The 17,534-nt window shown below is 40.0% G+C and overlaps 1 protein-coding gene across 1 annotated transcript in view; it reads left to right on the top strand.

The window, feature by feature from the left end:
* Positions 1 to 17,534, top strand: part of LOC124232946 (phospholipid-transporting ATPase VD-like) — a 109,784-nt gene that overhangs the window by 67,170 nt on the left and 25,080 nt on the right. Inside the window, exons 10-15 of the mRNA XM_046649903.1 lie at positions 786 to 1,024; positions 7,001 to 7,189; positions 9,337 to 9,946; positions 10,583 to 10,689; positions 13,262 to 13,388; positions 14,975 to 15,159. Of these exons, the coding sequence (XP_046505859.1) occupies positions 786 to 1,024; positions 7,001 to 7,189; positions 9,337 to 9,946; positions 10,583 to 10,689; positions 13,262 to 13,388; positions 14,975 to 15,159 (1,457 nt within the window). The remainder of the gene's footprint in view (positions 1 to 785; positions 1,025 to 7,000; positions 7,190 to 9,336; positions 9,947 to 10,582; positions 10,690 to 13,261; positions 13,389 to 14,974; positions 15,160 to 17,534) is intronic.

Genomic DNA, 17,534 nt, shown 5'->3' with positions numbered 1-17,534 from the left:
TTTGGAGTTCTTGTGCACAGAGATGATATTTCAAAGATGGGACAGATGACATCAGCAACGAAGAGTATATAGGTGGAGAAGGAAAGGAGCTCCTGCAGCAACCCAATATTTGAGGGCTGAGGAGAAGAGAAGACAGCAGGAGAAATTAAGAAGGAACAGCCATTGAAGTAAGAGGAAAAACAGGTACCCATGGTGTCACAGAAACCAAATAGCTATTTGGTCAACCCTGAAGTTGAATTCAAAGAGAGAATGGTCAGCTGTGTTAGATATTGCTAAGAGTTCAAATAAGATATGGACAGATGCGACCATTAGATTTGGTAGCATGGAGATCATTGGTGACCTTGACAAGGGCAATGTCAATGGAAAAAAAGGGACATAAAGTCATGAGATTGGTTGAGGAGAGATTGGTATAAGTGAAAGAGAGGAGAGCTGGAAGGGTGAAGTCCTTGAGAAGGCCAGAGGAGTGGGATGCAGATGACAAGTGCAGGGTTTGGCATTTAAAACGTTATCCATAGTAGTACGAGGGAAGACGGAGAGTTTGGATACAGATGGAGATAGGTTGGTAGATTTGATGATGGGAAAAGGAGGGAGTTCTTATCTGATTGCTTCTACTTTTCTCAATGAGGTAAGTTCATTAACTAGGTGTATTGAGGGAGGGGAGTTCGGAGGCCAGGTTTGAAAAGGGAGGAGATGGTGTGACATAGCTGTTTAAGTAAATGCCTGACATATTCAACTTGCAAGTGGTTCTTCTCAGGTAATGACCCAGTGTGATTTTTATCCCTCAGCCAAGAGGTTAGACTCCTATCAGGAGGCTGTCTCTGAAGATGACGATTTTGCAGACACTCTCAGCGGTTCTCTCAGCAATATGGCGAAACTGAGGGCCCCCAGCTGCAGGGCGGTTCATAATGGACCTTTGGGAAGGAAATCCTCGAATCATCTTGCTGGGAGCTGTTTCGTTCTAGGAAGTGGAGAAGGAGCCAGTGAAGTGCCTCACTCCAGACAGGCTGCTTTCAGTAGCCCCATTGTAAGTGTGAATGCATGACTTGACTTTGCGCATCCTTAATGAATGCTGAGAGAACATCCTCGCGATTATGACAGAGCCAAACGATGTTGTCTTTTCTACCTGAGAAGAGACTACGTAATTACAGTTCAGTGTGATTGCCACACATTATTAGAAGTATAAACAAACAATATCACAACTTCCTAATTTGGGGGATACTTCAGTGTTGAGATAGTATATCATTTCTGAAAAAACATATTTCTAATCAGGGCTGATCATGCCTGAGCCTGAAGAAGGCTGCCTTGGTTTAAGGATCGTGGCTCACTCTCAGAACCAGCAAAGCTTACCAGAGTTATGCCATAGACAGGTAAGTACGTATGTCTAAGTCATAGGGAAATTCAAAGGCCTTTTGGTACCCTCCAAGATCTTTTTATCTTTCTGTAATCTTGCCCCAAATCCCACCAAACCTGTATCTTCTTCCCCATTCCTAGTCCTCAGAATGGCATTTTCTGATATTTCCATTTCACAGCTCAACAAGGTATATGCTTGAGTCTGAGGGGCAAGTTTTGGGTACTTCTAGTTATACCCATTGAAAAATCCATTTTACTGCAGAAAAATATAGAAGACCATGTGGAAGATGGGAAAGAAGAAAGATTCTTGTATGAAAGAATTAGAAATCAAAAGTTTTGCTGTGCTTAAAATTACTCTATAAAATTTCCACTGCCTTTTTTGTCTTCCACATTCCATTAACTCTTGTGTTTTACCAAGGTGAGGGTTCCCCAGCCATAAGACTGGTAACTGGTTGGTGAACTGTCAAATAGGTGACATAGCAGGAACGAATCAGCTTTGGGGAAACTTTGTGTTTCTACATTGAATTTATTGTATGATTTTCATAGTAGTGGCATGATCTATGAAGACCGCAGCAGTCTTATTTGTCCTGGAAAGGCCATGAGGGGAATCTCCTGGCTCTTTTCAAAGTTACCAACAAAAATTGCAGCAACAAGGGTGAATGTTTCAGTGCAACTCATTTTGTTCATTTCTGGGGCACTAAGGATATAAAACCTGTCATATTGTATCTTTGCCTTATGTCAGGCTGTTCCAAACATCTAGAATTCATCTTTCTCCAGCTTCTGAAAAAAAAGAATAAGGAAAGAATGCAGATAACCTCTGCTCGGTACTCACATTAAGGCTATATCAGAAATAGATATGTATTTTCTCCTCTTTTGTCTGTCTACCTATTCCTCTACTGATATTTTACATTTTCCACCTACCTGAAGTTAACCACATGTTGACTCGTATTTACTTGGAAGGAGTGTGATATTAGCAACCAGGTGGGACTGTGCTATACCCACTCTTGGTTTCCTGATCCAGCCTCACTCTCTTCTTGGAACAAATGATTATTTCTTAGTTTAAAGTCTTGGTGCTTTTGTCTATACCATTTCCCCTGTCTAAAATTTATTTTCCCTCACAGCCTACCCTTATCTACCAAATCTGATGACAGATTTATTTCTTTAAAAAAATTCCTTAAATATCCTCTCTTCTGAAGACTTCTCTCAGCTTCTGAGCTCTGTGTCCTACACATTACCTCCCTCCCTTGGTCCTTATTACATTGGACTTATTTCCACCTCTGACATATAGTACCATTAGCTCCTTGAGAGCGAGGACTTACTCATCATGAATCCTCAGCATCTAGCACAGTGTCTCACATGTCCATTCTCAATAAAGCAACTTCAAAAGCTGTTAAATGAAGCTGCTTAACAGGCTCAGTCTTCCCATTCAGTCCATTTTGTTTTCATTTGACCTATATTCCAATGCCCTGTGTCATTTGATTATATGGATTCTCTGATGTTATTTATTGTTTTGGTATTGTTTTCACTACCACACCTTTATATATAAGATGGTCTTCTTAAAATAAGAGATCATCTCTCACTCTTGCTCTAGACAAGATGATTTTATGCTTTTTGGAGACTAAAGATTATTTTAAGAAAGCTATAGATCCTTTGACCTGAAAAATTAGCGTCTATAAAAATTTTGCCTATGATTCCAAAATCCCATCTGTGAAGCCCAGGTTGAGAACGTCAGCTTGAGAGCACACTGAGAGCTGTGATGTCTAGAAGTGGAATATTGTAAGATAGCATCTTTCATGGGTGGGCAAGTTGAGAGCCAGAGAGCGAGGATCCTAGACAGGGTGCTGGCAAAGACACACCAGCCTTTGGGAATTAGAATGTCATTGAGGCCTGTGAGTGTTGGGTTCGTATTACCTAATGTCTCTGTGCTTCTTTAATCCTCTAGAGGTTTTCATTCAACAAGCATGCTGTTCATTCTACCTGGATCTCTGTTCTCTCAGATCTTTGTTTGCCTATCTCCTCCCTGTCACTGAGGTCTCAGCTCAGATGTCACCTCCTCAGTAAACCTTTCCTGCCGCCCAATCCAAAGTACTTTCCAAAGTACTCCTTTCCTCTCTCCCTGCCTGCCCCGCCCCCATCTCTCTTTGTCTCAATCTAGAAGTATCTTACTTATTTGTTTATAGGTTAGTGTTTTGGATCTGCTGTTTCCTCCACCTAGAATGTGAGTTCCGTGCAAACCAGGATTCTGTCTGTCCTATGCACTCCTCTTTCCTTGAGGGGTGCCTGGTGCCATTGATCAACAATAAATGTTTGTGAGATAAATGAGTTAATTAATGGATTAATGGAAGACAATGGCATAATACTAGACACTGGGATGTAAAATGAATAAGACATGCCCCCATCCTTCAGTTTTGTTCTAGGTAGAGGAGGCAGACATATCAATCAATCAATCAATCAATCAATCAATAAAGTCGTGTATTAAAGATGCAGTAATAGCAGTTAATCCAAAGTATAGTGAGGGCCCAAAGAAGGAGTGATCAGCTCTAAAGGGGTGAGGAGGGATCAAGAAAGGCTGCGCAAAAGAGGTAAAATTTGAGTTCGGATTAAACTCATGAGTAGGAACTACAGAATAGAAAAGGAAGGGAAAGCATTTGGGGCAGACAGTGTGTGCGGCAGGCAAAGGCTCAGAACCACAGGACTGTGGGAGAAGGTGGTGTGGAGGAGGAGCTGTCAGTGCGTGGTTATTGGCCTCTGGCTTTTTCCTTCAGATCTGTAGTATTGAGGAATCCGAGGAAGCTAGAAGAAGGCGTTTGTGTCCACCCTTAAGCCAAAGCTGTAGAGGTGGAGTGGTGAGCCCCTCCAATGGGAGTGGGGTGGCAGTGGGAAATGAAATAAAAACCTTGAGTACAAGTGGAACTAGGAGGAGTAGGGAGCAGTCAATTTTGTAATATAGAATCCCAATGAGCAAGATTTGGATCTTAGGAAAAACGCCTATGGATACAGTCATACAGGTAAGAATTGCATGTGATAATTCTATACTTTCTCCTCAATTCAGTCACTAAATATCTTAGTCATTAGGGATTAATTTGTTAATTAATCCAACTAAAGACCAACTAAAGCAGAAGAATGCTCTATGCCCGCAGCTTCATTTTGATGTGGGTCTTTCCTTAAATCTTCTGTGTTCTTCTTTCTGTATTGTTTTATGATGCCTTTAGGGTCTTTTATGGTCCTGAGTTCCTGGATTTTTCTCCTGTTCATTTTGAAAATACTTTTTATAAACGCAATTTTGCCAACCAGAGGTTCAACTTTGACCAGCTCTAGTATCTCTCTCTCTTTTTTTTTTTTTTTTTTTGAGGAAGATTAGCCCTGAGCTAATCTTATCTTATTGATACAATGAAATCACTGTTAGCTTCTAAGGTGTCTAACTCAATCCCAAACATGTTCCATAAAACAAATGTCTCTACAAAATAAATTTGGGAAGCATGTACATACTAACCTCTTCTTGGAGATTCTCAGTACTCACTAAACTCTCTGAGAAGCGCTGCAATAAAGAAACCTGCTTAAACACTTCTTAAACTTATTTCAGTATGAAACTCTTGTTTCCTTTTTTGCCTAATAGATATTAACATTCTGAGAAAGATGCCTCTGGAAATATTGCTCCAATCCATGGAGCCTCACAAGCACGAGATGACAGTATAATCAATCGTAGGCCTTTGCAACATTACCCACACGTCCCTTGGTTGACTAAACATTGAGTGAGAGGGAAGTCTCTCAGACTTTACCACTCTCTTCTACTGATGTTGGCAAGGAGATCCTTGAGGAAAGGGTTCTTCTCCAGTAACTGAGGACTTAGCAAGGTACCGGCTCAGTGTCACCATGTATGTGAGACTCATGAGGAAGTGTGGTGGACACCTTAATGAGCAGCCATCAGAGTAAGAGTGCCTCTGAACTCCATCAGGCTGCACCGGGACTCCAACAGTGTTCAGCCCAGTATCACAGGACAGTGAATATTGATGTTTTAGATAGATATTTAAAAATGCTTTGTGACAGCAGATAATTTGGATTTTTAAAACCCATTGTGAGCCTGGTAACCTGCCTGAAGGTGAATGTGTCTTTCAAGAAGGAAAAGGAACATTAAATTATTTGGGTTCCTGTTGTGCTGCTCTCGTGTCTCTCATTATCTTATTTACTTTATACAACTGCCCTGTGAGGTATGTGTTATGTTTACCATTATTCAGAAGAGGAAAATGAAGCTCAGGGGTTTTGAGTAAGCTGCCTGAGGCCACTAGCTAGAATGCAGTGAGTCTAGAACCAGAACCCAAACCCATATGATTTCCAGCCTGTGCTTTTTTCTTATTAAGCCTATGCTAATTCTCACCAAACTCCTAACCATGCAATACAAGCCATGGTCTTCTGAGTCTACTGTCACACATCTTCTTATTTTACTCTTTTCTCTAAATCACCTCTCCTGGCTTTCCTGCAGTCAGTGTGCTTTGCCAGCTAACTGCGTCTAGGACGCCTCTGAATACAATGGAGCTTTTGTAAAAACTTGAATCAGAGCGGATGGTCCCTCTTTCGACTTATCTGAAAAATTTCTAAAGCAGTTGACTATATGTTACAGATTATAAACAGATTTCTACTACAACATTCTTTTGTTGAAACTGTTACTCTTAAATAAGTGTGAGAAGCACTGTGTTAAACAAAATAGAGTATTTTTTTCAGTAACAACTTCTCATAGGCAATTTGTACTAAGAATCTTTAAGAGGAGGGCACAGGGCATAGTTGCCAAATAGATTTGACCATCAGAAATCTCTTGTAGGAACCCTCGCTAATGTCTTATAGAACACTGCTAGGAAATGCTGGTTAAATCTGTTAGTCTGCTCATGGTAATTTTTATTTTGGAGGGTTGGTTTATTACAATAGTAGTGACTTGAACTATAAAATATTATGTTAGAATAATATAGTATGAATAACACTCTCACTTTAAAAACATCTGAGGGGCCGGACCAGTGGTGCAGTGGTTGAGTTCGCACGTTCTGCTTCTCGGTGGCCTGGGGTTCGCCGGTTTGGATCCCGGATACGGACATGGCACCGCTTAGCAAAGGCCATGCTGTGGTAGGCATCCCACGTATAAAGGACAGGAAGATGGGCGTGGATGTTAGCTCAGGGCCAGTCTTCCTCAGCAAAAAGAGGAGGATTGGCAGTAGTTAGCTCAGGGCTAATCTTCCTCAAAAAAAAACCCCAAAAAACATTTGATACTCGTCAGTTGTTGTTGGATGAATTTATGCCCAAGGTAGAATCCTAGACACGATAAAATACAATGCTGGCACTATATATTTCAAAATTTAAAAAAAAAACACTCAACTAGATTATGATGAAAGGCATTGGTCCTATTTACTGTTTAGTTTAAGTCAATAGTCAAGGTAGCCTCCATTCATATTGTGCCTTCTGGATCTTCCGTGTATTTATTTTTTGTCTTTTATTTTCCTATTCTTACTTCCCATGATACCATGTACATTAAATCTTTTTTGGAAGAGTAAAGTTTACTGTCTCATGCTTCATAGATCTGGTTATAAATGCTGCTTTTCATGTAGATTTAAAACTCATTTTTAGATACTTATTGTAACAACACTTTGTCTTATTGGATCTTTAGGAAACAGATGTGGTACCAGACACCAGGCTTTTGGACAAGTTTAGTCAGATGACACCTCAGCTCTTTACCCCACTAGATGAGACCATCCCAGATCCACCACTGGAGACTTTGTACATCATTGACTTCTTTATTGCATTGGCAATTTGCAACACAGTAGTGGTTTCTGCTCCTAACCAACCACGACAAAAGGTGAGGTCTCTAATGCAAACAAAGGTCACCTTGCAGAAGAGAAGTTTGGGATTGAATGTACTTGTACTGGTCTTGTTATGCAGATCATAATTAATAATAGTAATAATAGCTAATGAAAGCAGCTTAACATCTATACAGCACTTAATTTGTGCTCTGCAGCTATGATGTTCTAAGTGATTTCTTGGTATTAACATGTTTAATCCTCCCAGTAACCCCATGAGTTAGGTACTATTACCCTGCTATTCCCTATTTTACTACTGAGGTTAAGTAACTTGCCCAGTGTCACAGCATGGATTCGTGGGGGATTGGATTTGAACCAAGGAAGTACGGCTCGGTGCTGTTACACTATTTTGCCTCAAGGATAACTGATGAGAGCAATTCTTGTGGAATGTGGCTCTGTTCATTTTGCTTTCATTTCTTTACCAAGTTGAAGCCTTCTTTGAGACGTCTGAGACCTCCAACATCATATGCACTACATCAAGCAAATATAAAATATTGGATTAATTACCACGTTTAATGATAATGTGCTTTTTCACTTACCAGTTGGGTTAATTTTAACTCAATCTAAAATCCAATACATTTATGCTGTACTAAGGTTCCTCAGTTCCCACAAAAGCTGGATTTTTAAAGTCTAATTTGTAGCTTAGAAGTCATGCAAAATTCATTTTCAATTAAAAAGAAAAAGTTACTTTAGAGACGGGTGATTTACCGCTTGCTGTGCTGGCTTCCTTGTGTGTAACTATCTCCCCTTTTGCATGCATCCAGTTAAAATTCAATATGCAGAACAACCCAATTAAATTTTAATTTTCCATCAGATCGTTTTCTTTTGGCAACTTCAGAGGTGGTCAACTTTAACATAAAAATAATTTACTTCCAATTAAGCTTTCATTTCATCAGAAACTATATTTTTATAAGATTTCTACTAGAAAGTTGCTCTTTGAAAAATGATTATGGGTTTAGAGAATACATCACTGGATATTCTGTTTTCTCCCCATAAAACACTTTTTCATATGCATCTGTTTCCAAAGTAGGCAAGTTTTAGTATTTTCTGTTTAAGAAATATTGTTGCCTTTCTCTAGAGAGTATAATAATCTTTGGCCTGAAAAAAATCTCTGTAGTCATATAAGAGCCTAAGCTTCATGATATTTCAAGGTAATGATAGAAAGGCAGTGAACAGGAGCTAATCAGAATTCACATGGAATAAAACTACCTCGTCTGTGATTGAGTTTCACTTTTCTTTTCATTTCTGAGTTGCTAATAAGTTTCAAAATCAACCAGCATGAGTCCTTCAAACTATCATAAAATTAGTCATTTTTAGGAGAAAACTTTGTAATTCCTTGGGTATTTCTGAATGAGAAAATTTTAGGATCCAATTAATTAGTTTTCATGATTAGTATTAAATTCTAAATTTAATCTGATAAAAATTAAGAACTGGAAGAAATCAGGCTACAAACAAAAAGTTCTATAAAAGTAGAAATTAAAATTCACATTATAATGTTGATAACTCTTCTTCAATAAACTACTTAGTTTATTGGCCTGTTTAAAAACGAGCCATAGTAACAACCTTTTCTAGAAGCTGGAAAATAAAAGGAAAACATTTACTTTCTTCCAGTGTTTTTTTATGTATATTATTACTTATTTATTCTTATATTATTCATAATATTTTATAGCTTTTCCAATTTTGCCCCATAGTCTTTATAAACTTTATTTTAAATACTGTATAACCTTTCACGATGTTTCTGTTTTGCTATTATTGAATACTTAATTTGCTTTTAATTTTTAAATTGTTATTGCTAGCATGTATACAATAAAGATTAGGGATTGTCTATATTTTAACATGTCTTATTTTATTAGGAAAAATTTGCTATAAGTATGTCCACTGCTAGTAATATTAGCATTTTATGTCTTTGCGATTAGCTGTCAAGTTTCTTCCTGAATGGTTGTAGAAATTTATAATGCCATCAACATTGGCACGTTTTCATCATGACTAATGTTTTCTCTGGCAGTTGTAGGTATGAAGCAGGCTGCTGTCTATTTAAGGGAATGGTAACTCTTTTCGTATCTCATTTTTTCCCAGTTTGACTTCAAAGTTATTATAAACTACTTTTGACTGTCTTATTGAGACCTTCCCAAATTATCTTTCCTAGATCAGACTCTCTTCACTGACTGGAATGCCCATTAAGTCTTTGGAAGAGATCAAAAACCTCTTCCAGAGATTGTCTGTCCGAAGATCAAGTTCACCATCTCTGGCCAGTGGGAAAGAGCCATCTTCTGGGGTCCCAAATGCCTTCGTGAACAAACTCTCTCTCTTTAGTCGAATGAAACTGGCTTCACCTGTGGAGGAAGAGGTCTCTCCGACAAGCGAGAGCCCCCAGGGCTCGGGGAACGCAGTTTGCCCTACAGAAATAGAGAAACAAGACAGTGATGCAGGCGTCACAGATGGCAAGGTGGAATCCCTCCTTGGACAGCCCTTGGCCTCCAGCCTGTGTTATGAGGCCGAGAGCCCAGATGAAGCGGCCTTAGTGTATGCTGCCAGGGCTTACCAGTGCACTTTACAGTCCCGGACCCCAGAGCAGGTCGTGGTGGACTTTGCTGCTTTGGGACCATTAACATTTCAACTCCTACACATCCTGCCCTTCGACTCAGTAAGAAAAAGAATGTCCGTTGTGGTCCGACATCCTCTTTCCAACCAGGTTGTGGTGTATACAAAGGGTGCTGATTCTGTAATTATGGAATTGCTGTCCGTGGCTTCCCCAGGTGGGTTCATACAGAACCAAGAAGATAGTGATATGAAGGGCTCAGAGATTAAAAGTCCACTCTCACTGGTTGTAGAAAGGCAAACAAGCAGATATGTGGAGGTCAGACATGCTTGATGAAGTCAAGGCAGCTGCTTAGGATTTGGTGAGAAAGCACATACGTTTTGGGATTACCCAGACCTGGGTTCAAATCTGACCTCTGTCATTAGCTATGTCTTGATAAAGTTACCTAACTATTCACTGCCAGGTCTTCAATACATGAGGATTATAGTAGTTCCTTTATAGTTTCCTGAGAGATTTAATGTCGTACTATGTGCAGTGTATGTAGAGCCCCTGCCAAGTGCCCCACGAATGGTAAGTGCCCAGTGAATGACTGCTAGCATTATTAAAGATATTGCCACTGTTGTTATTGATAGTGTGGGAACGGTGTTTGTGTTACCTTCTTGGTACTTTCCTCTCCCCGGGGAGAAAACAATGAGGGAAAGATTTATTCTGAGGGGGTCCCTTTTATATATGCATATTTGGGATTCAAAACTCTAAGGCCTTTTGTTTGTTGTGAGTTAAGCTATCGTTTTTAAAAATACGTCTGGAATTGGGCAGATTGGTGGGAACACTTGTGTTTTGTTAATTATTTCAGATGGAGCAAGTCTGGACAAACAACAGAGGATAATAAGGGAAAAAACCCAGAAACACTTGGATGACTATGCCAAACGAGGTCTGCGTACTTTGTGTGTCGCCAAGAGGGTGAGGCTGCTTAGTAGACCCTTCTTTATTCTTTCCCTTCTTTAACCATCACGTGATGAAAACCAGCATATGTCAAAGTCTGGTCCAGGCACTGGGGAAATCGGCTCTATTTTCACAGCTTCTCTAGTCCTTATGTGTTAGTTGGTTGGAGTTTGTTCTCAAACTATTTTACGAGAAGGGCACCTAAGAGTTATCTTCTCTGAGTTCACACATGTTTCAATATATCTGAGTGCCTTTGTATGTGAACTGCAGTTTGGCTGGGAACAAAAATCCCTAGGTCCTACTTTCTTCCCCGAATACTTTGTAAATATTACTCCTTTGTCTTATAGCATTAAATGTGCTTTGGAAAGAATGAGGCCAGGGACCCACCTATCTTTTCCCCATATGAGTTCTTGATATTTTTTCTTTACATGCTCATAAGTCTTTATCTGTAAATCTAGGAAAATTTACTGAATGTTATCTCAGTACTGATTATCTCTATTGAGAATAATCCTGGGATATAGTGTATCCCTTCTAAGTAAAACTTTAAGTAGTAAGGAAGAAGACAGAGCTCCAAGAAATGATCTGAGGGATGTCATTACCAGAACCACCCCTGCAGGTCATGGGAGAAACAGGTGGAGCCCTTTAAGAGTGAAGTGGTCAAATTTTGGGGCCACTTGCCCAATGACTTAGGTATTGACCAAGTCAAGCTGCACAGCTGCAATGAAGCTATGCAAGACCTCAAACTCCTAAAGTGCCCTCCCTCATTGAAAAGCCAAGATTTCCCCAGCCCCATCCCTACAACCTTGGCCCCAGCCACATCCGCAGCTGCATACCTGGACAGTGTGTTTCTTTGTTCAGTGCAAGCTAAACTAGCCTATTGAAGTTCACAGTAGAGCAGATGGCAGGAGAAGAGGGAGGAAGTCTGCTTAGGGTGGAGAGAGAGAGTCTAGCAAGGCCTAGTGCAAGAGAAGGATGTGTTTATGGGGGAGTGAGAAGAGTTAGTTGTATAACAGAGACTTTGATGAACACTGAAGGACAAGAAGCAAAGAACAACCAGCCCACACAGGGGAAATACTGGAGAAGAACCTAGGAAGCTACTCTTTTTATTTTTTCTTTTTTGAAGGAAACAATGCAGAGGAACTCTTTTTTTTTTTTTTTTTTTTTGTAGGAAAGATTCACTTTGAGCTAACATCTGTTACCAATCTTTCTCTCTTTGTTTTCTTCCTCCCCAAAGCCCCAGAACATAGTTGTATATTCTAGTTGTAAGTCTTTCTAGTTCTTCTATGTGAGCTGCTGCCACAGCATGGCTACTGATAGACAAGTAGGTGGTTCCACACCCAGGCCGCCAAAGCAGAGTGCGCCGAACTTTAACTGCTAGGCCGTCAGGGCTGGTTCCCAAGGAAGCTCCTCTTGCCACCTCTGTCCCTCTTCTCCATGTCTACCCCCACCCCCTCTGTCTTCTTTTCCCTCCCTGGCTCTGGCCCTGCAGTTAATTTTTGCAGTGTTGGAAGCCAGGGTGTCAATTTTCCCTCCTTCATTCTAGGCTCCAGCTGACAGAGAAGACAGGAAGATACATGTAGATCAAAGTGTCACTGCGTTAATGGCTGTCCAGTAATTCTCAAACCACAGGGCCTGGGAAACCTGAATTTGAGACTGTAGCTAGCACCTAAGACCAAAGTAGGGACTTATCATTTCTTCCCCAAATTCTAGTTCTTGGGAGCTGCCTTAGAGAAAATGGAATCTGTTGTAGACTCCAGGGCACTTAGTGAACCAGCTGCATGGAGAATCAAAAGCCTGCTTCATGCAAAGTTGTAAGAAGAATGGAGAGTTCAGGTCAAAACAGACCCTCTGCCTTTTTGGTGTAGAAATGTAGGCCAATTCCCCGATAGAAATGCAGGCGAATGGATGTCAGATTCTCCCAAATCAAATTACCTTGTGGAGAAGAATGAATAGGTAAAGAAATTCCCTCCTCATTCTACTCCACACTGCTTTATAGGAACTGAAATGTAGATTTCTCTCTCTATGGCAACCTGAAGACCAAGGGAAATGTACCATTGGTTCCACCTCCAGAAATTCCACTTAATTTTTGTTTGGAGCAAGCCTTTCTTGCTTTACTCATATGGCCACCTCTTTCTTTTTATCTTTACAAATAACTAACTCCATAAATCAACCATCAAGAGATGTCACAGGTGCTGCTGGCTACATAATACCTCAAACTGACCAGTCCTGACACCACTTTCTCAATTGTACTATTAGGCCACTCTGGATTTAACTACCAAGTAGAGATTTCTCCTAACTGCATATTCTGGTTTTATTAAGTAGATTAACCCACTTTCATCATACATGGTACCTAGAATTTCCCAGAGATACTGAGCTATGGGATCTGTCCATCATCAGTGTTACACTAGTCTGATCACAGAGTTCAGGAAGCTTGTGACCAGGTGACATGAGGATATGGACCTGCATGAGTGTGCCCAGAAAGAGGAATACCTAAAACAAGTTGATGCCTTGATATTTTGCCATGGGTCAGTCCTGGCAGGATCCTGCGAGATCATGTGGCCTGCTTCATAGCTCTTTTTTTCCCCCGTAGGTCATGAGCGACACTGAATATGCAGAGTGGCTGAGGAATCATTTTTTAGCTGAAACCAGCATTGACAACAGAGAAGAATTACTGCTTGAATCTGCCATGAGGTTGGAGAACAAACTAACTTTACTTGGTAGGTAGACTATGTTGTATTGTCTGGATGAAGAATTTTGAAAAACATCAGATGTGTCTAAGTTATTCACTCGTGCCTTTTTTCACTTTGATCTAATAGATATATGTGGTTCTGCCCACCTTGTCCAGTCTGACCTCTACCCAGCTTGCAATCCTTTCTATTCTGTTTTCCGCTGCAGTGAACTAGACTTCATTTATGGTGGGATCAGCGTGGTCACTAAGAACATTTAAAAACTCAGCACTTAACATAGAGTACAAAACCAAATAAATATACTGGTTCAAGAGAAGAAAGCTAAAGTTTCTTGCCAGGCATTGGATAAGATGCTTAATATGTGTTGCCTTTTTGAATTCACAGAACAAATCTCCATCTTATTTAGAGGAAACTCGGGACACCGAGAAGTTCTACGACTTGTTCAAAGTTGTGCTAGTAACTAACAGACCCAAGAAGAAACTCAAGTCTTCCTGGCTCCAGGGCCCATGTTCTTTATCCTGAGCCTGCAACCAAACAATGAAATTTATTTCCCTGTCTTCTCTTACTTCCTGATTTCAATGAAAGTTTGCACAACTGACACCTCTTGTCTCAGATTGAGCTGCATCTTGAAATCATCAGGAGCACTTTAAAAAATTCTGGTGCCTGCATCTGACTTCCAGCGATTCTGATTCAACTGGTCTGATGTGTGGCCTGGGCATTTGAAATTTTGAAAGCTCCCCAAGTAATTCTAAGAGGCAGCCAAGGTTGAGAACCACTGCCCTTAGAGTCTAGAAATCTAGATCCTAAGATGAGTGCTCACACACCAAGAGACCAGCCTCTGAGCTCCATTCCTCTGGTTCAAAGAAAAACAATGATCTAACTTAGTGTCTAGCCAATAGAGTAATGATGCCTATTCCTAAGTCATTTCTCTGTGACAGAGTGAGTAGTGTAGGGCCACATTTCCTTTTCTGCAATTCCAAAATAAAAAATTCTCTGTGGGTGTAGTGCCAAAACTCATTTGGCAGCAAAATAAGTCTGTATCAGTCTAATTAGTGTGAACACCAATGTAAGGGTTTTTTTGTAAGTTTTGCTGCAGAAATATTAATATGCTTGGTTACCACATATTACAAAATATGATATATATACCATATTACCTTTTTAAAATCTAAAAACTTTTAAATTCCAAAACATCTGGCCCCAATTGTTTCAGAAAAGGGAATTGTGGACTTATATTGTGAAAGAGTATTGCAAATAGATATTCCATCTTTCTGGCAAGGGCATTCTTTAAAAGCCTCCCCTTACCCCTCGTAGAATTATAAACTCATAGAGCAAGGTTACATAAGTAGCTGACTTAAACCCCCTCAATTTACAGATAAGAAAGCTAGCCCAAAGGAGAACAAATACATTTGATAAATTCATTGATTCCTAAAGCTTCACTCCCAAAATATCACTTTGTATGTGATTTTGGCCTGGGTCTTCACCCCTCCTTTGGATCCTGGGGCAGTTGGTGTAATTCAGGATTGGTTGGCTAACAGATATGGTCCAATTATAGCCTAGGTGGGCTCCAGCTGGCTTTGGTTCCTTATAAGCCCTGTTACACTTTGGTTGTTTTTTAGGTGCTACTGGCATTGAAGACCGTCTGCAGGAGGGAGTCCCCGAGTCTATAGAAGCCCTCCACAAAGCCGGCATCAAGATCTGGATGCTGACAGGGGACAAGCAGGAGACAGCTGTCAACATAGCTTATGCGTGCAAACTGCTGGAGCCAGACGACAAGCTCTTTATCCTCAATACCCAAAGTAAAGTATGTATAATGGGATCGAATGAGTCTTTTTGTGGTTTCAAAGCCAGTGGAACATTTGTAATTTGATGTATATACGGAGAAAGAAAAGCTCCTTGATAATTATTTCTTCTATCCAGCATTCTAGCTTGGGATGCATGGGAGGGCACCATAGTTCTTCTAAAGGCTTGAAAAAATTCGTCATGGTTCAAAGGAATCATTGCTGAATAAAGGCATTAAAGGCAAGTTTCCTTTTTATTTTGTATTTGTGTTTTTCCCCTACACATTGGATTACCAGGGATTTGACAAAATTCAGTCCACAATGACAAAATATGTCAAGGTCAGGGACGGGAATCTATGTCCTTTTCAAGTGGAGGGGAAGTGATGATTTCTATTGGAATCAGGTAAATAATATTTTTATGGTAATTCTAAAAATAGACTCTCAAGACAATCACGCCCTCTAGTGGTAATTCTTAGATGGTGCTCCTGAGAATATGAAGTTCCAGCTGCTGAAGGGAGGGGAAAATTTTTTTTTTTTTAAAGGAGGAGGAATTTTAGAGATTTGGACACAGCCTATTTTTTCTAATCCCCCCGCCCCGCCCCAACTCTTTAACATAAACGTTCTAATCAGTTAAACAGCGCTTCTGTTTTTTTTCAGATGATTCCTAGCATAGAGATACTCTCCAAGATTTGTGCATATTGTTTAATTAACTTGGAACACCTTCCTCCCTCCTTCCTCAGTCACCAGACTTAATCAGTGGCATCCATTCCTTCCCGGGAAACTGCCTTTCAGAAATCCTCTGGAGCTTCTCATCTGACTCCCATCTTGGGCCTCTGTCACAGGCTGCCGTGTTTGGTTAGCCATGTTTTTATGGTCAGGCGTCCATTAATACCCAACTACATAATACATTTTGAGGAAAGAGGGCTTTCCTTCTTCAGCACAGAATGGGTGCTCCTTCACAGCTGGCAGTGGCCCAGGGACCTAGAACCACAACCATCAGCCAGTTCCCAGAACTGGCTGGGGGCTGAGCACAAGAAAATGCTTAATCATTTTAGCCACTAAAAAAGATGTGGCCTAAGGCTTGGCCTGCCAGTGGCCAAATATGTGACTTACTCTCCTGAGTCCCTTTTTCCTTACCTGTAATGTGAGAGTTGTGCCTATTTCATAGGGTTGTTGTAGGCAATGAATGAGAAAATATAAATGTGGTGCCTGGCAGATGAAATGAATTCACCAAACATTAAAAAGGAAAAGTAATCTATTCTTGATGTTTGATTTTGGCTTTGAGATTTTTGTGAAGGAGTAAAATCATTAGGATTGTGAAATTCATTTGTAATTGTACAATTTATGGTTAAAGGCATTTAAAACTACCAATTCAAGGGGCCAGCCCTGGCAGCCTAGTGTTTACATTCAGTATGCTCTGCTTTGGTTGCCCAGGTTCAGTTCCCGGGAGCAGACCTACACCACTCGTCAGTAGCCATGCTGTGGCAGCGACCCACATACAAAATAGAGAAAGATTGGCACAGATGTTACCTCAGGGTGAATCTTCCTCAGCAAAAAAGAGATTATTAATTCAAAAAGTCTTTATTTAGTATCCATTGTTGGCTGTTCTAAGTGCAAAAGATTATTATTATTATTATTATTATTATTTGCTATCAATAGCTATTCCACCTGTGTGAATTTTCCAGATAACTAAACAGAATGCAATGAACATAATTTAATTTAGTTTTATGATGACTCAAGTCCATGCATATACAATGCTGGACACATAATGGGGTTTCAGTCACTGTTTTTTCCTTTCTCTTTTTCCCACTCCCCACCCCTCAGGAAATGCTAAGAGTTAAGAAAGGATTGACAATCATGGAGCCCAATTTCTCATTTAATGCAGGAATTGTTCCTGTAACATTCTAAGTGGGCTACCTGGCAGTAGATGGAATGTCTGCTCACTTCTATAGTGTGGTACCTCAACTTTGCAAGTTTCCATCAACTTTGGTTCCTAACCCTAATCCAGTCTGCAAATTGGATTATAATAATGTGGCCACTTACAAACCTTGCATACTTTCCATGCTCATACAAGTTTTGAGTCTTTGTTTTAATACAATCACATCCTGAATTATTTACTGCACTGCGATATATAAAGGCCTTTCAGGGTTCATCATTTAATTTTTTGTTTTATTTTAATTATTTCTTTTAAGATTTTCTCCTGAGATAGTAACTTTTTATTTTCATAATTTTTATTACTACCTATAAAAATCTTGTTCATACATGATCCTTCCCCATTTTATAGCCTGAGACTCTAAAGGGTTGTGATTTTTCTAAGTGTCCATGGCTGATTACTTGTCAAGCATAGAGTAAACTTTAAATTTTGTGACTCCTATTTCAGTATACTTTCTGTATTATA

This window comes from Equus quagga, unplaced genomic scaffold (assembly GCF_021613505.1).
Source record: "Equus quagga isolate Etosha38 unplaced genomic scaffold, UCLA_HA_Equagga_1.0 146_RagTag, whole genome shotgun sequence".
Classification (NCBI taxonomy): domain Eukaryota; kingdom Metazoa; phylum Chordata; class Mammalia; order Perissodactyla; family Equidae; genus Equus; species Equus quagga.
This window is presented reverse-complemented; position numbering and strand designations above follow the sequence as displayed.